The sequence below is a fragment of the Microtus oregoni genome, unplaced genomic scaffold, assembly GCF_018167655.1.
Source record: "Microtus oregoni isolate MIOR12 unplaced genomic scaffold, Mior012 000020F_ref0000438, whole genome shotgun sequence".
In the NCBI taxonomy this organism is placed as follows: Eukaryota; Metazoa; Chordata; class Mammalia; order Rodentia; family Cricetidae; genus Microtus; species Microtus oregoni.
The window spans coordinates 12,153,179-12,176,165 of record NW_024543079.1 but is presented as its reverse complement, the minus strand read 5'-3'; the positions used below and the strand labels follow the sequence as shown (position 1 = coordinate 12,176,165).

At 48.3% G+C, this 22,987-nt stretch overlaps 2 protein-coding genes across 3 annotated transcripts; one reads left to right on the top strand and one right to left on the bottom strand.

The window, feature by feature from the left end:
* Positions 1-3,666: 3,666 nt before the first annotated feature.
* Positions 3,667-13,371, bottom strand: LOC121460384 (BLCAP apoptosis inducing factor). Its single transcript, XM_041670745.1, has 2 exons — positions 13,241-13,371; positions 3,667-5,619 (listed from the first exon to the last, which is right to left on the bottom strand). The coding sequence occupies exon 2, from the start codon at positions 5,443-5,445 to the stop codon at positions 5,182-5,184; it is 264 nt and encodes an 87-aa protein (XP_041526679.1). The 5' UTR covers positions 5,446-5,619; positions 13,241-13,371; the 3' UTR covers positions 3,667-5,181.
* On the top strand, positions 7,165-9,642 carry Nnat (neuronatin). Of its 2 annotated transcripts, XM_041670743.1 has the most exons (3): positions 7,165-7,389; positions 7,509-7,596; positions 8,558-9,642. In XM_041670743.1, the coding sequence occupies exons 1-3, from the start codon at positions 7,318-7,320 to the stop codon at positions 8,785-8,787; spliced, it is 390 nt and encodes a 129-aa protein (XP_041526677.1). In that variant the 5' UTR covers positions 7,165-7,317; the 3' UTR covers positions 8,788-9,642. The 2 variants fall into 2 exon arrangements, with proteins under 2 accessions (XP_041526677.1, XP_041526678.1); XM_041670744.1 differs by lacking the exon at positions 7,509-7,596 and having other exon boundaries at positions 7,190-7,389; positions 8,558-8,784.
* Positions 13,372-22,987: the final 9,616 nt, after the last annotated feature.

The following is a 22,987-nucleotide window of genomic DNA, read 5'->3' as shown; positions in this document are numbered from 1 at the left end:
TTTATTCCTCGAATATAAAATCCTTTGATTAAATACCTCATTGCCTTAACACACTTTCAGCCAGCATCTTTTAAGACTCAAGTAACAATAATAAATTAAAGGTCACCAATGTCTCACAGATGTCTCTGGAAATGTTAAGGACTTCTTTGACTAATAAATGAGGTAACAGGCCTCAAGGAACATGAACAGTAAAGAATAAGGTCGCATGCCAAGGGGTGGGAATCAAGTCCAGGGCCCTATAATCTTCTATGTTTCCCTGCTTTTGGAAGGCTGCCACCACTAGCACGGGACAGGGGAACAGCAGCATGGACGAGCTGTCCAAGTGTGTGTTCTCTACAACTGCCCAGGGAAAGAGGTGAGAGGTCAGGACTACCCAGAGATTTGTCTTTAGGGTGGGTCTTGTTCAACCAGATCCAACAAGGCACCCTCATACATGCCCCTGCACTAACTGCTCTATGGAGCCTAGTAAGGAACAAGAGTGCCCACGCAGCCCCACTGGCAAGGGTGGCATCCGAGACTGCCCTGAAGCTGATGCTACTGGCCTCCATTTTAAGGTGAGGAAGCTAAGGTGGTGGTGGTGGGATCTGGACAGGTACAAGTTACAAAGCCAGAGCACAAGACCCAGGGCTCCTGACTCCTCCCAGCAGGGTGTTTAGTCTTTTAGTCCACTCCTGACCCTAGTGCTTCAGTCCCTTTCCAGGCCGATACAGAACCTCCAGCCACTTGGCTTTGCCTGACCAGGATGCACAACGCTGTTTTCAACATACTCCATTCACCCAGTACTAGTTTGCTAACCTCATCACTGCTACTTCTTCTGAGCCCTTTCTCCTCATTCCCAGTGATGTGGCGTGGCCTTCTCTACATCCCTGAGAGACGAATCCCATCTCACACGCTGCTAGTATACTGGGATGGCTCCTAGTCAGCTGGAAACAGGAGTTCTCAGGACCGTTTGGGGGCTTGCTAGCAGCAATTCAACTTTAAAACCCTCTCTTAGTGCTCCCCAACTGTCAGTGCTCTAGGTTTAAACAGACTGTTCTTTTTCCCCAGAAGCTTTTTGGGGTCTGTCTCTAAGGTATCCAGTATCTAGCCAGATACTAGTGGTTCTTCATTTTACTTTTCAGTTCAATCTATCTGTAAGCAAGATGCTGGATTCGATGGTGATCCAGCAAGATCTCGTTTATTACTTCACTGCTCAGGTATTCACTCTTGGTCTTCAGGTCTGACAGCCAGTCCTCTCAGTTTACATCAGTTCCTTTCTGAGACCCTCAGAACCCCTACCACAGTGCCTAGTCAAGAATCTTTAGGACAACCTGACTGATAAATACTATCCCCTTTCTCTTTACCCAAGAGGACACTGTGCTGGTGGAAACTAACTGTCCACTGCTGTGGGAGCACATTTCCCTCCTTCAGCTAATAGCCTTTAAGATACCAGCCCACTTGGGCGAGGTCTCATACTATAAATGCAGCTTTAAAGCATGTTCTTGCTCTCTTGCTTCAGGCTCTTGCTTCTGGCTGCTAGACTCTGTTCCTGTTCCCTGTTCGTGCAGAGGATTGTTATCTAGGACAGTGATCTGTAAGTCTCCCCTAAATAAATAACCCTTTATTATTCATAATTCTGAACTAGTGTGGGATTATTTTGTGACTTCCGCCATCATTCCACTATGGTCCCAGGGTCTCATCATACACGAGATTCTGACAAAAACTGGAGAATAGAAGGGCTGGTCTCTGAGCAGGACTCACGGGCCACGCCCTCCAGGAGTTCAGTCTCTTAAAAGGAACTCTGACACCCCTGAGCAACAGCATGCATGAGGGCTGAATGATGGGCCATAGACAAGCTCTCAACACAGAGAAGGAAAGAGATGAAGGGAAGTTCCCGAGACAAGTAGTATCTGGGCATACATGCTACACTGATCAAAGTACATCAGGCAGCTCCCAAAGTCCCTTGCCACCAACTCACTCCAGCCACCTACCTCAGCTGGGCTGAAAAGAGCCTAGGATTCAGGAAGACTCCCAGATCACTGGGGCTGGGAAAATTGTATTTGTTCCAAAGACCACATTTTACCTATGCAGAAACTGACAGCGGAAGCAGGACACCTTCTCAGAGAGCTACAGTGGCAACTCAAGTGCAGGGTGAGGTCCTCCAAGGCCTTTTTGCAAACGAAGTGTCTTTGTTTTCCTGGAAGACAGCTCAGGGAGAAGGGTGGCATCCTAGGTGATATGGGGAGTCCTGTGGGCAGACAGAACCTCCAGGTGGCAAGCACCCTGCCAAGAATGGGCTCTTAGCACCCCACCGAAAGGACCATAAATCTTCTGGAGGGTGGCCTATACGTGACTCTCAAGCACAAGATCTAAAACAGAAAGCTGCTTTCCAAGGAAGAGCAAAATAGGCAATGAGTTTGGCTTCAGTTATCATCCAGGTGCCTCCACAGGAGAAGACACAAAAGCATCTGCTTGTTTGGTTTGTTTTTGCAATCTGCAGTTGTCTATTTTTCTAAGTCTCCCCACTAGGCTAGAATCGTGGGGTCCTGGAGTGTCAGGCCTGCTTGTCCTGAAATCCTTGTACAGGGTCTCTGTGTTTGTTGAAAAAACTAGCCTTTCCCTATGCCCAGCTTAACTTGTCAATCTCTTTAGAACCCCAGTTATGCACAGCAAAGACCTCAAGAGGGAAGGCCAACACTGAAGCAGAGAGAAAAGACATCCTAAGAATGGTCATTGCAATTCTTCAAAGAAAAATTCCTCTCAAACAGACACATCTTTGGGAATTCTGTTTTGTTCTGTATTAGCTAGGGTCTCACTCTGTAGTAGCTCAGGTCAACTCCGAACAATCCTCCTGCCCCAGCTTCCTGACTGCTAGGATTATAGGTGTGAACCACTACACCTGGCTCTTTGGAAAGTTATATCAAGAAGAGGAAAGCATGGACCAGCAATACCTACCAGGAATGTAAAAAGGGCAGAAGAATAGGAATAAATCCATACAGCTTTCCCACAATAAAGGAAATGTCTAGGTAGGTCAATACGAACTTCCCTAAAGTCACCAAACCATCTTCAAACATTACCTTGGCAGCCCTCATAACAGCTCCCACTCTCAGGAAGTGCTCCTGTTCTGCTTTTTGAGAGGGAGACTTGCAGGTGAATACCCAGCAAAGGGCCCTGGCATGCTGCCACAACTGAGTGTTCCAGGTCACAGCCACAGTTAACACGTGCACATCCACAGCAAAGGGTTTACCCCTCTGTGCTTCCAGCTAGCACCTAAGGTATGCTGGGTAAATGGCAAGCCTTATTTATTTTACCAGTTGAGATGCCATGAGGGGTTTCACTTATTTTTACTTCAAAAGCAGCATCATAAAAATCTTTGATGACCAGCTGTCCTAAATTGTTTATCAAGGGATTCATTACTCAAGTCTTCTATGGAGCGAAGTTTCAGGCGGGAAGTCATGGGAGCTGAGAAGTACAAATGTCTCATCTCTGAAAATTTTCAGACTCTCTCCTGTTCATTGCCTGGATTGCCACTGCCCCTGCCCCTCCCCGACCCCACCATCTGCTCTCCAGAGAACAGATCAAATTCTCTAGCTAAGGTACTTTGGCGCCAAGGACTCAGCCCCATGTGTTTTACCCTGCCCCCCACCAACTCAGAAATCCAACACCATGACCCAAATGCTGCAGTCACATAAAACCACAAAGTAAAGTTTATAAAGCTTTATTAAACATTTCAAACAGCTGTAGAACGAACACACCAGAAAAAAGCTTTACAACAGCAGTCCGAACGTTTCACAAGTGTGGCCTCAAAGTCCCACTTCCCAGTGCTTGCGTCCAGTTCTGTGCCTGGCTCACCACCCTCACTTGCACACAAGAGAGGACATTTCCGACTGGAAGAACAACCATGCTGATCCCCAGTGGGCAGGGACCAGGAAAGTCTCATTTGCCAACACTTGTTACTGAAGCACAGAGAATATAAAACAAGTACCAAGTCACCAAGTTGTCCTGTGTGTTCTTCATAGTGTACAGTCTATGTGTGCAGGAACGAAGAGGCTCCTGGCAGGAGGGTGATGGCCACTGCTCCCCTGGGTCTTGTCTGAACCACCTTGGAGTCCACTGTGCTGGTCACTCTGCAATCCCCATGCTAAATAAAAACTGCAGTGGGACCTACTAGCTAGTTACTACTACCAAACCTCAAAATCAGAACACATTCAGTAAAGCTTCTTCAAAAGGAATATACACATGTATTTGTACATGTACGCATATGTACGCACATACACACACACAAACACACATTCTCACACACATGCGTGCACACATATACAAAGCACATAAAAAAAATACCCCAACAACTACCAAGGGAATCATGGCTGCTATGAAACACATAATACTTTCTCATTCACTCACTGGGGACCACTGATCTACAAGAACACTGCATACCTCCCTCCTGAAGAGCATGCACTGCAAACAAGAGGCGGCCCCCTTAGGACGGCTGAGAGGCAGAAGGAAGAGCAAAGGTAGAGAGGCTGGACTGGAAGGCAAGAGCCCAGACACCCAGGCCAAGGAACAATGTCTCTCCACTGCTTCTTTCTTTAAATGAGGCAGAGAAAATACTGGAGGTTTGTGGACAACAAGCAGTTAAGACATGATTCCGTCTCTTCTGCTTGACAGGGAAAGAAGGATGAAAAAGCGAGGCTCTCGGGCGTCAGCAATCTCTTCAAATTTGAGATAAGTGCAAAAATAAGCCCTGTCTTGGACAGGTGCTTCCCCCAAAAGGAAAGGGGTGGGAGAGAACCAAGGGGAAACCAGGGAAAGGGACTGAGGAGGGAAGCAGGACGATCCTGATGAGGAAGGGTCATGGAGGTGACAATGAGACTAGCATTGTATCTGCCCAAGGGTGGTTGACCAGGATGGGTGTAGATTCTCCAAAACGATGAGCAAGGGAGTGGGCCAATCCGTCAGCTGGGACCCAGATGGTGACAGAACGCACAACCATAAGACCACCCACGACTACAGGACGCTACAATAGAAGCACCGGTCAGTGCCATTATTCACATTATAAGGATAAAACATCACAGGCCAAAAGGCTCTATTAGGAATGTGGCACCCGCAGGGCTGCGGGATTTGAAACTCCAATGCTTTATGACCTATGCCAATGCCTCCCCTCCCATCTTCTGCTTCCTCGGAAAGCTATTTCGGCAGCTGTTAGGTGCCCACAACGCCGGGGTCATGGGCTGATTCCGGAAGCGGGGAATCGGAGCAGTGGTACAGGAAACAATTTCCCCAGCAGCTATAGCAGATGAGGAAGAGGGCTGCCAGGAAAACCAAGGCACATATTGTGCAAGGTTTCCGTTCCAGAAGGAAGCTGAGCAGGTAGAAGCCCATGAACATGGAGTGACTGAACCACAGAGCGGGGTTGAGGGGCTTGGGGATGAGGAGGACGGGCAGCAGCCACTGGAGGCAATACATGATCTCTGCCGGGCAGGGCCTTCACCAAGGCTGCCAGGCACCGCTGCAGGAACCGACCTAATGGGAGCCAGCAGGCACAGGTGGCTGCCCTCCGTTTTCTTCGACTCTCTCTCCAGGAGCTGAGCCGCTGTGCTCTCTGGCAGTCAGCCTGGGATCACCAAGGCAGCAAGGATCCTGAAGAGAAAAGCCAACACAACAAACAAAGAACAGACAGACAGACAGACAAAAACAAAAAAACAAACAAAAAAAAACAGGAACAAAATGTATACTTATTTGGGAAAATGGATCATGGTTAACAACAGCAAATGTGAATGCCCCTTCCTACCCACCCACCCATGAATGTCTTATCCAAATTACTACTTTAAGATGGCCTCCTGGGGTGTGTCTTCCCTGGGCTTCTACTGGGGGCTCCCAGGAGGGCACGGTCCCCACAGTGGACTGGTTTTGCCTAGGCCCTGCCCAGCAGAGATCATGTATCGCCTCCTGGGGCTGCGGCCCGTCCTCAAAGGTCCCAGACCTCACAATACCGCCCTGTGGTTGCCACAGGACACCATGGATTTGGTGTTGTGCCCCCATGTGGTAGGAAATGGCTCTGTATCTAGTCCCATCTGCAGCGCCAGAGCGGGAGTGTGTCAAGTCACAGCAATTATCTCTGTGAACTGCTAACCTGGAGATGCCAGACAGTACTTCCGCGTGCTGCTGGCAAGCTACGGGAAGACACAGTCAAGTGGCGTCAAATATTTTAAGATGGCAGCTTGGACCAGGCTTGCTTTTTTCAAATAGTCCAATAACATTTAGCTCAAACCAGTCAACTTCAAGTCAATGTAAAAACAAAAAAACCAAAACCAAAAACAAAAAAACCAAAAACCAACCTTCATCTGTTACTGACATTGAACAGAACTGGGCTTCTCTTAGTTTTTAATATATATATATATATATATATATATATATATATATATATATCCCTGTCCACAAAGGGGCAAATACGTTTGGCCTCTGTGCCAAGTAGCTTGATGGCAATTTGGTCTTTCCACCTGAACTGCACTCCACTAGAGCTTTTAAGATCACACTAAGAGAAGGACACTAGCTTTACTTTGAAACTAGGCGACAGTAGCCATATAACCCTTGGCGGCTACTGAAAAATACTGTTCTGTGCTCCAGCTGCGAAGCAACCTGTACAAAAAACCAACCCAGCAGACTTACTAGAGATGGGGGAGGGGAGCACAAGACAGGGATTGATACCAGCTGTGCCACAGAAAACCAGTCCCAATACATTTGAACCATTTCTTCAAAAATCTTCGGCGCACACAAAGGGCATCAATCCTTCCTACATCCTTCCCAGAGCAGACACAATCACTTTAGCTACTAAGAGCAGAGGGCCGGTCCAACTGGGGATCGCAGCCACCATCGCCTGCTGGGCAGAATGGGGAAGCAACAGCCGAGAAAGTGGTACATAACAAGGACTTTCACAAAACAGTTGGCATGAGTTTAAGATTTGCAGACTTGGGTATGTCATATCAAAAAGCCTGCACCCCTATCCTCACTCTAAACTCTAGAGCCATGACTCCCCTCCATTTAACACTGAATTTCAAAAGTGGGCAGAGCAGAATCTTCTGGAAGGGTGTTACGAGCGGACTCGGGAGGTGGGGGTCCGTGTGGAAAGAACAGACGGATTTTTTTTCCTCTCCTGGCGAATGAGGAGCGCCCCCCGCCACCCCTCCTCCTCAACAGCGCCCTCCCCACCAAGCGCGCATGCGCACTCAGATGGCGAGGGTACACGGCTACGAGAGCTGCGGCAGTGCGCCCAACAGCGGACTCCGAGACCGGTAGACCTCAGCGAACCCTCGCTCTCCACCACCCACTCTCAGAACCATGGCCGCAGTGACAGCAGCTTCAGCAGAACTGCTAATCATCGGTTGGTACATCTTCCGCGTGCTGCTCCAGGTGAGCATATGCCCGGGCTTTGGATGGGAGAGGGCACCCGAAGCGCACCCGGACCCAAAGTGCCACAGTGGTACTATTTGTCCCCGCCCGTTCGCGTGCGTGCCCACATCCTCGCACAGACCCTGTCCCCAGTGCGCCCCCGCCAGGCCGGGAACAAAGACTCAGGGGTTCGGCGGTCGCCCGCTGCTGACGATCACGACCAATGCGGTAAGAATCGCCTGCTATACTCAAACTCGACTCCAGGAGGGAGGCGGGGCACTGTGCAACGAGACTTTAGAGCTTGCCCAGAGAAAATTTCTGCCTTAAAAAATTGCGCATTGCGGGAAATTTTTGAAAAATAATACACTGTATACACATATAACGCTTGTGGGGAGGGATGAAAAATAAGTTAGAAAATGGCACTTTTCAGGTAAAAAAAAAACACTCAACGAAAAGAATCTTATTAAATCAGAGGAAAAAGTAAAGGGGAGGAAATAAAGAAAACGCGCAATGTAGGAAAAATAACCGGACAAAGGCACTTAGTAGGGAAAAAACCATTAGATAAAGAGCATTGGATGAGAAACAAAGGGACAGAAAAAAAAAACTAGATACACAATTTGAATAAGACAATTAGAGGAAAATGCCTTTCGCAGAAAAAAAAATGGAAAAAGCTTCAAAAAGAGGGGACAAATCATTTTATGGAAAAAAAGAGCGCGAGCGCAAAAGTGCTTTTCTTAAAGCCGAATTCGAAGAAGGCGCTTTGTGCAGAAAACCATCTACCCCAAGAGCTCCTTTTGCAGGAAGAGTTCCCTGCTCAAGGAATTCTTTGCCAAAGGAATCGCACATTTCCTTCAAGGTGTTCCTGGAATGCTGCCATTTACTGGGTAGGATTCACTTTTCGAAATCCTCCAGGGACACAGCCCACTGCAAGAAGTGAGGTATACCTAAGTTGTGGGTCCAATCAGCTTGCAGCCATGCAGCTCTCGGCACAGCTCTCACACACAGCTACTCTGACTCGTGGACAAGCTGTGCCGGGTCCACCACTCCAGGCTACACTGGACAGGCAGGCGTGGCCGGCGGCGGGCTGGGCGGACACACCGCAGGACCAGCAAGCTGCAGGCAGTATCAGCAGCACAACAAGGAGTCACAGGTGCTTCTCTAAGGGTGGGTCCTGGATCTCTCACCGCAGGTGTTCAGGTACTCCCTGCAGAAGCTGGCACACACAGTGTCCCGGACCGGGCGGCAGGTGCTGGGGAAGCGCAGGCAGCAAGCCCCCAACTGAGGCCCCAGATCCCAGCCCTGGGCGGCCATGTCATCAAGTGCTCCTGCGCTTCTCGACCAGCATGGGAGCCAGTGCCGCGCAGTAATGGGGGGTCCCCTGTGCTCCCTCGTCAGAGGAGCACTTGCCAAGGTCAGTGAGGGGCCGGTAGGCCCATGGAGAAGCAGCACCGACAATGATGAAGATATCCGTTCCCTTCCCAACCCCTCTGACCCTGTCCCACTACCGGAGGGTGGGAGAGGAGGGGGAAGAGGGGAGCAAATTCTCGAGATCTGGGCGTATGCACCACGTTCTGATCTGAACCAAGTTGTAACAGCACCATCTCAGCCACATGACAGATCCTACCACAGAGATCCAACACCCCAACAACCAGCAGAATGGACATTCTGACATCACCAGCTGAAGCCCTGAATCTCAGTACAGAAGAGAAAACATCAACTGCATGCAGCGTGGTGGGACTGGAGGGTATGGGTGGGGGAGGAAGTGGGGCTCTCTTGCTGTCCCTTGCCTATGGCTTGCCTATTTCTGCCTTGATCCCTCATTCCCCCTTTCAACCCGGCCTTCCAAACCCCTCCCCAAAATGTGTCACTTGATTCGGCCCTATTTAACTAGTAACTGAATCCCACCTTCACCAGAACACCTTCTCCGACCCCTGGGCCTTCACTGATCTTGCTGTCCCTGGTCTCACGCAGCAGTTGAGGTCAATATTGTGGTAGTCACTAACTGTACTGGTTTACATGTGCATTAGTTGTGTCTCCCCAGCTAGACTGTAAGCTCCTGGAGATCAGGGCCCACCTCCACAAAAAATAAAAAATCATCTCTCCTGTCTTGTACAGTGTTAGAATCATGCAGGGCAGTGGGGTGCACCAAAAAGTTCCTTTGTGGTTTCTTTTGTGACAGCGTCACACGTCTCTAAAGCTGGGCAAGGTATCTATTGTACACACTTGGGAAAGGGAGGGGGTGACAAGAAGACAAGAATGAACAAAGACTGTCAAACCTGCCTCACTTCAATACTGTCCTGAGATAAAAGACTATTTCTCATCCCCAATCAAAAAAGTGGTATGCATCTGTCTCAGAATAAGGGACATTTCCCCTTCCCCAGGATAATGGGTGCATTTACTTGGTCCCGAGATAAGGTGCCATGCCACAGCAGGTTATCAATTTGGGAAAGATGAGGAGAAAGTAAATGGGGATGGCCCTCTAAATGGGATCCTGAGAACCATGAGGGCTGATTTGAGAATATAAAGCTATACCCCAGAACTCCACCCAGGAGCCCCAAGAAACAATTGCTGAGGAGGAAAAAGGGCACTAGTTTGGACAAGACATGACTTGACAACTCCTCCAACCAGCTCAATGCTCCAGGTCCCAGAATCACCCCCAAGGTCACCTTGCCTGGCTTTCTCAACCCTCCAGCTGGACGACCCCTGCCCCCAGTTTTCTTGGTACATCCTTACTAGCCTCATCAGGTCGCCAGGATGCACTTTCCTCTTCCATTGATGGCATCAGGGAGAGCGGGCTGGCTGCTTAGTCCCCTCCTTGGTTAGCCATGGCTCTTCTTGCAAGTGTCAGTTGCCTCACCCAACAGTCCTGCCACCTGTTAAGCTGCTTCTCTAGTTTTATCCATCCCTGTCACTGCACACCTGTTCCTATGTCAATACTAAAGGAATGAGCTGGAAAGCCACCAATCCCCTGCTACTTCCTCAAATCCCTTAGGCACATAACAAATACACAAAGCAAAGCACCTTGATCCCCTCGAACCTTGACCTGTCTCTATCCCCTGAAAAAGCCTGATGTTCAGGCCAATCATTGGCACCTTTGAAGATACTTGTAATTTCATTCAGCACCAGGAAATAGGGGCAAGTAGTGTAGAATTATGTGTGGCCTTGGCTTTACCATCCATCAAATCAGTTTAGGCTACCTTGTCAGGTCGCTTTTAGTTCCCTACTAAGGTCCAGATGAACTCCACACACATCAGAGACAGTCGGGATTCCACAGGACTTGGATATGATATGCATTCTAAGACACCATCTTCCTCAGCAGGGTGGACACAGCTGCTACCAAGGCTCGAAGTTAGGTCAGGTCTTTTGCCCCAGGGTTACTTATCAGCAGTCAGCACCTACCTCCTTTATGACTGGGAATTTCTGTGGTTTGCCATACTAAACCCATTGAGCCATGAGTAGATATCAACCCAGGCTCCCAATGAAGGTTGACCCTCCCCTTGGAGATGTGGAAGGGGCACTGCCATTTCACTGCTCCATATGTTCTAACCTCAGTCCAGGCTAGATGCCAGCTGAGTTCAAAGGCAGCCAAAGCAGGGAGAAAGGAGTGTGGCTACTCTGGACACAGTGCATCTTGTCCCCTCATCCCCCAAGCCAAGGGGCTACTGAACCCCAGGGCTTTCCACATGATCTTGCAAAACTTCTTCCTTCCATCTACCCTCCAGCAGTGATAAGTGTGGATTCCAGGCAAGGATTGCTCTGGTGGCTCTTAGAACGTGAAATATCCACTATTCACTTTCTTCTCCTGCCCTATCCCCTGCTGTCCTGAAAGCAAACTAAACCTAGAGAAGGCAGAAGGAATGTGTTCATGCCCCATCTTTTTTATGTTATACCTGCAAGCCTGATCCAAATATACCTTATTTATACAATGTTTCCATAAGCTATATGCTATTTAAACATTTTATTCTCACATAAAATAACAGGGTGTGTTCTTTTATTGCAAAGCCTTTAGTACCCAGAGCTAGATATCCCTTTTTCCTAAAGAGACTGCAACTTCCAAGCAGGGGAAAGGCAAGCAGATGAACTGTGAGCAAAGTGTAATAGCTTTATGGGAATCTAGCAAAACATGAAGATGCCAGGGACTAATGCCGGAGAAGGCTATTTCTTGGACTGACCAGTCCAAATTCAGTAGGGTAGAGGTCAGTAAGTACCAAACTTTCTGAGATGTGGGTTCTGGGTGACTGTTACCTCCATCTGTAGAGTAACTGAGCCGTGGTTGAAAGAAGGGATTCCTTTGAGGGACAGGACAGGGATTAAGTTTTTTTGGCTTGGGCTATGGGGCCAGCCAAAGATAGCCTAATTACACCAAGGCCACTTCCTAGATATCTACTTTCAAACTTGGATCTCCTCAGGAGCCAATATCCCAAAAGGAGAATCTCAGCTGGCACTTGATCGCCCCCAGGAGATTTAAATGTGTGTACACACACACACACACAAAATATACTGGTCTATCAAAGTCTCTTTTTCCAGGTGACTACTGACTTCTTGCACATGCCAGAGAGACACGTTTGCCACAACTTCTCTGGAAATGATCCTGTCCCCCTTCCACAGCAGGACGGATTCCTGAACATTCCCAAGGTTTAGCCGGAAGACAGAGAGGAAGGCAATACATGGCTCCTGGTAGGTCACACAGCAGCACACTTGCAATGGAATGCATGTGTTTCAAAGACAGAGAACAAGAAGAGAGGACAGCCTAACTCTGATTCCCCTTAGAAACAACAGACAAGAAGTTAAACTGTTTTGGTAGCAACTCGAAGACGCCCATTTTCAGATACAGAATTAATCTGATCCCTGGAAACTGACCAAGGCTCCAGAAACCCAATCTCCAGACAGGAATTCTCGGCATTAATGAATCGTGATTTAAAAGAAAAAAGTAAGCTCGCTCTAATACTTGGCATGAGCACCTAAAATGGAACTTCTTCGGGTTCCAGAAGGCTGACAGGATGGCTGGACCATGTCAGGCTGGGCAGAGAAGCCGTCCCCAAAACATCAATACATCAGTTCCCTGAAATTGACAAAGGAGGATCTGAACCTATAAACAGAAAGAACCTATCAAGCAGAAGAGGTCACAGTTTCCCAACTAAAAAGGGACATGAAGGCTAGACAGGAACTAAAAGAGGTTTGGAAGGAGGAGGAAAAATCGATTGTCCCCATCCCCCCCCCTTTCCAGGCCAAGGCGAGTGTGACAGGCATTCCATTCCTTCTGCTGCCCTTGAGGGCCACTCCCCGTACACTGGAGGAGAGGGAACCAGTGTCCAGAATCGATGAAAAGTTGGTGGGAGAGTACCCGGACCCGAAGCAGACAGTCACCAAAGAGAGGGTTCGGGGCCTGGTTCGCCCTTCTCCCCACACTTCTTCGGACGGAACAAAAAGAGAGAGAGAGAGAGGGAGAGAGGGAGAGAGAGAGAGAGAGAGAGAGAGAAAGAGAAACAGATACTGAAGTGGCGAGGAAAGAATGGCCGGCCTCTCAAAAGCTGAGCCCCTGGCCAAAGGCTCAAGCAGAGGAGGTGGTGGTCGCGTCCCGTGCTCCAAGTCTCACCCCGGGAGCTCGCTGACCTTGGAGGCCAGAGTGACAGCCAGGAGTCCCGGAACCCGTCCTCGGGACGGGAAGAGGACCCCTCCCCCAAGGCCCAGGTTGGGGAGAAGCGGGGCGGTTCGGCCGACGTCAGACAAGAGTGCGCCCGCCCCCGGCCGCGCGGAAGGAAAGCCCCGGCGACAGGCCAAGCGGCGCCTAAGGTGACCCCGGACGGCCAACATGGCGCCGCGGCCGCGCCGAGGACCTCTCACCCCGCCCAGGCGGGCGACGCCACGATACCTGCGAGCCCCGCCATGGCACTGCCACCACTGTTGCCGTCGCTGCCGCAGCCTGCCTCCTTCTTAGCTCGCCACCGACGCCGCAGAAGCTGGGGAGACGCCCCCTTCGTCTTCAAGTCGGGCGGCCCAAGGACCCCGTCCAGAATCAGGCTGTCCGTCGCAGACGCCTGATCTACAGGCCCAAAGTGGGGCTATCCTCGGACACTCTTCCCTCAGTATCCGCCACAGAAGATCTTTTATAGACTTTACATGCACGTGAATAAAATTATGGGGCGCTGAAGTCTTCAAACCCGAAGAATTTTTAGTCAGGCGAAATTTGGATAGCCCCAAACCTCTGGTCTATGGTCCTCCTCATGCATATGCAGCAGATTGCGATCCTTACTCTTTACGAGCGGGGAGGGCCAGCGTTGCTTAGTTGCGCTGATTCCCGCTAAGCTCTTGTACTTTGTGGTCTGTGCAGTCCGGGGAAAACTTCTCGCGGCTCAGATCTGGCCCTTTAAACCTTGGGCGCAGACCCAGGCTATTCTGGGTGGTTCCTTCTGGCTTGCCCCGGGCTTGTTAGAGTTTAGATGAGTCAACGTGCTCACTTAGTAGCTAATTAGACACGTTCCTGGGCGCGCACTACGCGCAAGCGCAATCCTAGTGGCTAAGTAGAATCCGGCTCCTGACCCCAATGTTCTCAATCAAGAGGGGAGAGTGAGTGTTGGAGGACAGAAGAGAGACTGTCACCTGCAATCACTATATATTACTACTGTTAATCATACCAGTACGTTAATTAGGCTCCGTGCTGTTTAGTAAAGAGAGTTAGGAGAAATTAATGGGATTCTGGTGTCTGGAGAAGAATGAGGGTTAGGGACTTCTTGGGCAGATAGAGTTTGTGTGTGCATTGTGTGCGTGAAGGAGGTGACAAGCCTAGAAGGGCGGGAGGTGAGCAAGGGATATGACAAGTACCTTGGTCGTGAGTTCGAAGTTTTGTCTTGAGAGACATGCGAAGCTATTTTCTTCAGGGGAATGAAAAGGAATTTGGGTCTCTCCAAGACCACAGAATTTCGGGATTAGAAGACGTGGAGGGGAGGTTTGGGATGAGAGACCAGCTAAGCAACCTGAACAGCTTTCCAGACAGTCATGGTGACTCAGTGGCTCAGGGAGCTAGAAGAGATCAGACCGGATGTGGGTCAACAGTGAGGTGCAAGCTCACTGTGTTGGTCTGGTTCATACAGCAGGGATTCAGTAGGAGAAATACTGAGCGCTGGCAGGGACCGGACAACTAACATTCTTGTGCACAGCTAATGGTGGTGCAACCACTCTAGAAAACTCTCAGCATCCCTTTGTGCTCATCACACCCCTGTGCTGTGTCTAGATTCTCCATCCCTATGGACTGTCTGGAGCAGAGAAACCCCTAGTTTAGCTGGTCTGGAGACAGTGCAGTATCCATCCACAGGAGAATGGGCCGATCTGTGCTGCAGTGCTAGGTCTGTGGGTAACATTTGACACTTGGTAGCCACAGCTTCTGAATGGGAGGTTCAAAATGTTTTCTAAAACAATTGGAAGAAGAAAATTGCTCTGGCACTGACCATGTACAGGCGTTCTTGTCATCAGTCCCTAAGAAACATAACGGAACGATTGCGTATGTGGCTCTTAGGGGCTTTAGCTCAGCCGTCTAGAGCTGGGAGGATGTGTGTGGGTTACCTGTAAATGCTGCATCGTTTTATGCGAGAGACTGGGCATCCTCATATTTGGGGACTTTGGAACCAATTCCCTCTGAATTTTGAGGGACACGCCTATTTTATACAGAAATGTGACAAAGTACTGACCTATGAAACACTACAGATTATTCTGACATGCAGGTGGTGGCTTAACAGGAGCCAGGACCCAAACCAATTCAAATAGCATGATCCCGTTGCTCTAGTTCAAAGGTAGGCGAAACTAGTCTATGGTGATAGCAATCAGATCAGTGGTTTCAGAGGGTCAGGAGACGAAGGGAAGGTGCAAAGGCTTGGCTCAGGTAGGGGAAACCTCTAACAAGTTGGTCCTAAAGCTAGGGGACTCTATATAGGTTATTCCTCAAGAAAAGAATAGGGATATTTTAAAAGACCCCAAACAAGGCTCAGAAAGTATGTTTGTGGTACTTTTTGGCAGGTCTGGGCACTGGCAAAGGTCTCGTGGTCAACTTTCTTATGGGAGCTCTGCAAAGCTCGAAGCAGGTGGGGCTTCTGAGCTCTGCTCACTAACCAGGTGCCTGCCTTCAGTCCTCAGGCTTGCTCCACTTGGGGTCCTGTGATTTTGAATGACCCAGAAACCCTTTCTGCCCTAAAATTTGGCCAAGCCAACATGTCTTCCTGCCATGGTCTCTCAAATTGTCCCTGCCCACCTGAGAACACCCCCAGGACTCCGAGTACTGTCCTCACCTCTGCTCCCTCTGAAATGTCCTTTCCTTCGGGACCCCTGCCCTCTTTAGACGTTTTCGCCTTCACTGCCCAAGTTTGGTCCTCGTCCTCACCCTTCCTCCCTGGGGCTTGCACTGGCCTCTGTGCTCTGGCTCTTGTCACCCAGAGCATGGTCCTTGGGATTGCTAGTTTTGTGAATGTGACCTAGAGTCACCTGGAGAGAATCTTGTTGAGGGATTATCTGGATCAGCTTGGCATCATTATATTGGTAAACTCACATGCTAAGAAGCTGGTTCTGAAAGTGCCCCATTCCCCAGTTTCCGACCCAAGAATGTTTCTGTTAAGTGTGTTCTAAGAATCCCCCTCTAGAGACGGCCAAGCCCTTTAACTGACAGAACAATGGAGCAGCCGAGTCAAAACTCTGTTCTTCAGAACAGCTAGAAAAGAAACCATTTCCACCCGGCAGGGGTGGCGCATGCCTTTAATCCCAGCACTCGGGAGGCAGAGGCAGGTGAATCTCCAAGAGTTTGAAGCCAACCTGGTCTATAAGAGCTAGTTCCAGGACAGGCTCCAAAGCTACACAGAAAAATCCTGTATTGAAACCCCACCCCCACCCCCCAAAAAATGAAAAAAAGAAAAGTAACCGGGGCTGGAGAGATGGCTCAGAGGTTAAGAGCATTGCCTGCTCTTCCAAAGGTCCTGAGTTCAATTCCCAGCAACCACATGGTGGCTCACAGCCATCTGTAATGGGGTCTGGTGCCCTCTTCTGGTCTGCAGGCATACACACAGAATATTGTATACATAATAAATATTTTTTTTAAAAAAGAAAAGTAACTATTTCCAACAGATGTTACTACCTTTACCCCATGATGAAGAAAGCTCAACAGGCGAGAGAAGTCACAGTTGAACACACACACACACACACACACACACACACCGCTACACGCAGCTTTCTGCTGGATGTTTTGATGGCTAGCTGGACCTACTGGTTATGGAAGATTATTCTCTAGACCACATGGAGCACCAACGAAAGACTAACTTCTTTTTTTTTAAATATTTATTTATTTATTTATTTATTATGTATACAATATTCTGTCTGTATGCCTGAAGGCCAGAAGAGGGCGCCAGACCTCTTTACAGATGGTTGTGAGCCATCATGTGGTTGCTGGGAATTGAACTCAGGACCTTTGGAAGAGCAGGCAATGCTCTTAACCACTGAGCCATCTCTCCAGCCCCGAAAGACTAACTTCTACTTTTTTTTTTGGTTGTTGTTTTTTCTGGGCCGTTCATTTTGAGACTGGCTTGGAATTCACTGGCTAGCCCAGGTTAGCCTCAAACTCCTCCTGCCTCAGCCTCCTGAGTGCTAGTGACTATCACCATGCTCAGCTTCCCCCTTCTTAGTGATCCCCAACCCCTACTTAGCTGGTAACTAGAGTCATAGAAGTCTGTTAGAACCGCGGTGCAGGTTTGGGGCCCAGCGACTAATCCTCAGGGAACTTATGTCACAGATGGGAGACCAGAAAGTAAAATCAGGGTGTCTACCTTCCCATACCAACGCTGCTACCCAGCTCTGTTTTCTGAAAGTTAGCATGATTTTCTTACCAAGAATGAGATCTGGGAAATCGGACCTGTAGTGGAACACTAACATTAAAAGCACCAAAGCAGCCATGTGACATCAATTGATTCAAAATGGAGCCAGAAGTTTTATCAAGGTGATTAAAGAAGTATGTAAGTTCTGGAAAAGAGGCTGCAATTAGCGTGTTACAGCTTACTGCTGTTGCTTACTTACTGTAAGCTGTGCATTCTCAAACACTAATTGACAGCCCTGTGACTTGTTTTCCCCACCTGTAAAGTGGGATGGAAACATTAGCCCTCAGCTGATATGGTCTTCGGTGAAGACTCAGTGAGCTCATATCATCAAATGTTCAGGGCAGCGCCTGTCAGCTGTTCCCGCTAAGGATTATGGAGCCGGCCACTACCCCGCCACACTGTGGAAACCTAGCAGAGAAGGCCCCTGCTTTAAGTCTGCTTCTGTTGCTGTCACTGAGTACCTGGGACTTGTGACTTATCAAAGAGGTTTAGGGGCTGGAGAGATGGCTCAGTGGTTAAGAGCATTGCCTGCTCTTCCAAAGGTCCTGAGTTCAATTCCCAGCAACCACATGGTGCTCACAACCATCTGTAATGGGGTCTGGTGCCCTCTTCTGGCCTGCAGACATACACACAGACAGAATATTGTATACGTAATAAATAAATAAATATTAAAAAAAAAGAGGTTTATCTCACCCGTGGATCCCAGAGCACGGTGCTGGCATCTGTTGGCATGTGGGAAGGACCTTCTTTCTGGATCATAATGAGGGAGGAAGGCAGCATTGGGGGAGACTGAGCTAGCTAGTCAGGGTTTCTGTTCTTAGCCAGAAATGGCACCATGAGGGCCTTCTTCTTGTAACCTTATTTGAGTTTAATGACTTCCCCAAAGCTTGGTCCCATGAATTCACCAGATAACTTTTGAGGGTAGCATTTAGGTTTTGTCCACAAGTGATCTTTAGGGACACATATGGAGTAGCCCTTCCCAGAGCTGGCCTCTACTTTCAGTAGGGAGGTTCCTTCCCTCAGTCTTAGGGCTTGGGAAGCAAGAAGGATTATTTTAGCCAAGTCTGTGGTGACACCTAGTGGTATAGTTTGGAACTGCCTAACTTTTTTAAAACCTCAATCTCCTGTAAGATGTTACTGTGCCCCAGACACTTAAATGAAATTTATTAATTTTCAGTATAACCCTGTAACACATAAACTATTATTTTATTTATTTTACACAAAATGAAATGGGCACGGGAAGGTGGAATCCCTTGGCTGGGGCTGCACAGCTATAGGTGGTGACTGGGCTTGAATTCAGGCCATATGGGCTTGCAGTCTAAATCCCCACACCCTAGTTCCTCTATGTCAGACCCTTTGGAGACCATGGGGTTTATACCCTTGCCCTCACACAGAACATAAATATACAGTCTGTGGAAGGCCGGGGAGGTGTGAGCTAAGGGCTAAGGATCTACCTTGGTCTTGCAAAGATTGTGTTGAAATGGGAACACCCACCCACTGTGTGGGGCTCTAGTCCCTGGCCGGGATCCTGGACTGTGTGAATGAGGAAAGAGAGCCGGAAACAGTCTGTGTTCACCCTCTCTGTGTCCTCATGAGATGTGATGTGATCTGGTCCTTCAAGTTCCTGCTGCCTTGACTTCCTGCTCAGATGGTCCTGTGCTCTTAAACTACGGCCAAAATAAACCCTTCATCCCTTATGTTGCTTTCATCAGAGTGTTTTGTCCTTTTTAAAATATATTACTTGTACTTGTGCGTGTGTGTGTGTGAGAGAGAGAGAGAGAGAGAGAGAGAGAGAGAGAGAGCGCATTGTGTGAGCGTACAAGCATGTGTACACAGACTGGGAGAGGGTCAGCTGTCTTCTCTCACTCTCTGCCTAGGTTGCTGCCCTAGAACGCCCCAGAGGGAATGGATGGGCTTTCTAGGTGTTGTCATGAAGGAGGTCTGGGAAGAAGGGAAGGTGAGAGTCAGGTGATCTCTTTTTGTGATTAGTGTCCCTTCAACCCCTCCCCCCACCATAGCCTTTGCTTACTATGCAGCTGAAGATGACCTTGAACCTCTGATTCTCCAACCCGTACCTCCTGAGAACAGGGACCACAGGTGTTTGCCGCCACGACTGGCACAAAATCATTTTGATTAGAGAACTAATTCTCAGTGTCGTCGTCTATCAGAGAAGAGGGTGTCTGTCTTTTCAGAGCTCCAGACTCATGCTGACTGCCTGTCTTGCTCCTTCCCTTAGTGTCTGCCTGGTCTCTCAATGCTAACAGTGCTGAAGCCAAGAGCAGATCCTTAGCAACCGCCTCACCTATCTAGCTCCACTCTCCCTCCCTGGTGTCCTAGGCCCTTTCAGTCTCTCTGTTTGCAGGTGAAACACCTCTAGTTGTCTTTGTCCCACCCTACCCCTCCCCACAACTTGCCAAAGTCTAAAACTCAGTGCATAGAGGTGTGCCCAGCTCTGGAAGCCAGCAGCCCACCAGGTCTATCTATGACACCCAGTCTAGGGGCCAGTGCAGGTGCCTCTCACTGTCTCCGTGTTCCCAGCAGCAGCAGCAGCAACAACAACAACAACAAGATGTAGAGGCTAGGGTGGTTAGCTAAAAACAAGATCTTTAAAATTGTCAGTGTGCCTCTCTTCCAGAGTTCAGTCTCACATCTTACAAGGCAGCCTGTAAGCTGGCTCCCAGCTGCCACCACCCCACCTCCTGTCCCACCTGGTTCTGCTACTGGATGGATTCCAGACCTGCTCCTTATAGTCATGTGCCCTAGATATTCCTCATCCACATCCTCTCCCCTTGCTCCATTTCAGCCTGGTAACATCTTATGTAATTAATTGATTTAGTATACTATTAATCATCTGTCCCCGCCCAGGATGAGTTCTGGGTTAGCAGAGGCATTTCCTGTTGTAATCATGGCTGTAACTGCTGCTCCCAGCAGAGCGTCTTGTGAAATGACAGTACTCAGAAAATATAACTGACTGAATGAATAAGTGGGTGAAGCAGGGGCCTTGGGTGGATCTACGTGAGGAACACTTCTCCTGGCTGAAGGTTACTTTTTGTTTACATACCTTTTAAGCTTGATATATCTTTATTTCATGTGTACGTGTGTTTTACCTGCACCAGTACTCCACAGAGGCCAGGGTAGGGCCTCCAGTCCCCTGGAACCGGAGTTTCAGATGGCTTTGAGCCACACCATGTGAGTGCTCTTTTTAACTTCTGAGCTATCGCTCCAACCCCTGCTTGCTGGAGTTCAGACAAGTTAAAAAGCTGTGGTCGTCTGTTGACTTTGTTTCATTAACGTCCTTGTCCAAGACTAAGCAGCACTGAGGCAGGTGCTCATTCGGGCTGATCCTATGCTCTTCCCCCTTTCCTGGAAGCTGATGCTCTAAGGAAAGATACAAGAGCCTCAGCCTCCCAGCTGATGAGCGCAGCTGAGCCCCCCTGCCCTCCCCAGTGGTGAGGGTCTGGATCCTCTGCATCTTCATAGACTTGGTATGATCACTGGTTAGTCTTGTCAAATAAACAGGTGCAGCATCCCACCAGGGTTTTATCTGCATCCTCCCAATGGCCATGAAGCAAGGAGTATCTTCTCATACACTTGATTGTCATCTGTTAATTTCCCAATGAAATCTCTATTTTTTGTCTATTTCCAAAGAAATAGTTACATTAACAATATATAAATGAATTAGTAAATAACTCATTGTTATGTGTACTAATAACAACAATCAGAAGTGGTTTTTAAAATTCTGCTTAGCTAGGCAGTGGTATTGCATTCCTTTAATCCCATCACTCAGGAGGCAGAGGCAGGCAGCGGATCTCTGTGAGTTTGAGGTTAGCCTGGTCTACAAAGAGAGTTCCAGGATAGCCAGAGCTATTGCACAGAGAAACCATGGTTTGAAAAACAAAACAAAAAAATTCTGCATATTAATTGCAGCAGAACATGAAACACAACAATGAATTCAAAAGGTATTCAAGGGCTGACAAGAAGACTTAGTGCCACAAAAGCCTGACTACCTGAGTTCAGTTCCCAGGACCCACATGACTGCCCTGGTGTGCTGTAGCATGTAAGTGACCCACCATGTCCAAGGCCTCTGTATTAAAAACCACAAAACATTGCCGGGAAAAGCTAAACATCTAAACGAATTCAGAGGTATACAATATTCATGAATTGAACGACTCAACATTCAGAAATTGTTTCTCACCAAAATGATCTTCAAATTAAGCACCATCTCAGGCAAGATTTTAAAAGACTTTTCTTTAGAAATTGACAATTTAATTACACAATTATATGGCACGGAATTCTACAGGGATGTAGAATACAGGTCAATACAAGAGAAGAAACTTCCTGTTTATGGCATCATTTTCCATTGCACAGATTTACTGTTACTCACAGATCTGTGAGTATGAGGACACTCTGGTCTACCTGGTGAATTCTAGAACAGCCAGAGCTGCATAGGGAGATCCTGTCTACAAACAAACAAAAAAAAATGTATTTCTTTTGAGACCAGGTCTCTCTATTATGTAGCTTCTTCCCTGGAGAAGACTTTTCTCCCACTCCCAGCATTCCTTACCTGCCCGTGGTTCTTTGTGTAGAGTTGAGGCCTCATAAACTCTCTTCCCTTCTGTCCACATTACCATGTCTGTTGGTGTCATCCTTGTTCAGGTCATGTATGGGCAGCCATACTGTTGATGAGACTTTATGGCCATCGGTTCTGACATTCTAACAATCTCACAGCCAAATTCTCTGTTCACCTGGTTCCTAAAATCTCTGCCCATTCTTCTGCAATGGATTGTAGTTCTTCTTTTTCTTTTCCGTGTAACAGCCCTGGTTGTCCTGGCCTCAAACTCACAGAGATCAGCCTGTCTCTGCCTCCCAAGTTCTGGGATTAAAGGTGTGCACCCCCCTGGTTGTGGGTTTTCCTTAATGGTCTCCTTCTGTTGCAAAGAGCTTCCTTGATAAAGGGTGAGTGTGTTACAGCTCTGCTTAGAGACATATCCTGGCAGTGCGGAGCCCAAGAAGACCACAAAGTCACACCACACAACAAACCTCACACAGGAGATTTATGGAAGGGAAAATAAACCCCAGGAGAGTGGCTGCCTCTGCTCTGGTGAGAAGCATCAGAAAACTGTGAAGAAGACAGGGTTATTTAGTGTTTCTTGGGGGCAGAGCTTTCCAGGATGGAGATTTCCAGAGTGGGGAATTGGTGGGATTTTGAGCTTGGGCCAAGTTCACGGATTGGTGGAATTTCAAGTCCTGAGCTTGGGCTTTTTACTCTGTAGGACTATTAAGGAAGTTAGAGTGTTCTATGGGTAGAACCTGGAGATTAGAGGTCCTCAGGGGAGGGACTCACACTCCTCAAGGGTTTTGAATTCTCCCTTTTTTTGTTTACTATTGATAAACAATCAGGACTTGGGGTCAGTAATTCTGTAATAACAACTGACTTAAATTCTGGTTAGAAATCTTTTGAATCTGTTGATGAAGAAATCTAGAGGCGTTTATAAGGCAGGATATGACTAGTAGGATCAAGGAAAACAAGAGAAAGGGGGTTCAGAAGGGCAGTATCCAGTTCCACATTAGGCTGTCACTGAGTCACTGGCCAGAGGCATTGAGCTGTTTCTTACATTTTTGGGGATCCATCTGGAGTTGTCAGATCTTGTCTTTTACCACACCCAGCTAGTTAACGTAGAAGCAACCTTCCTCCCTGAGGAAGAGATGAGGACCAACTGTCTCTGCTGTTAGTAAATCTAATCCCCTTTGATTTTGTAGTACTAAGGCGG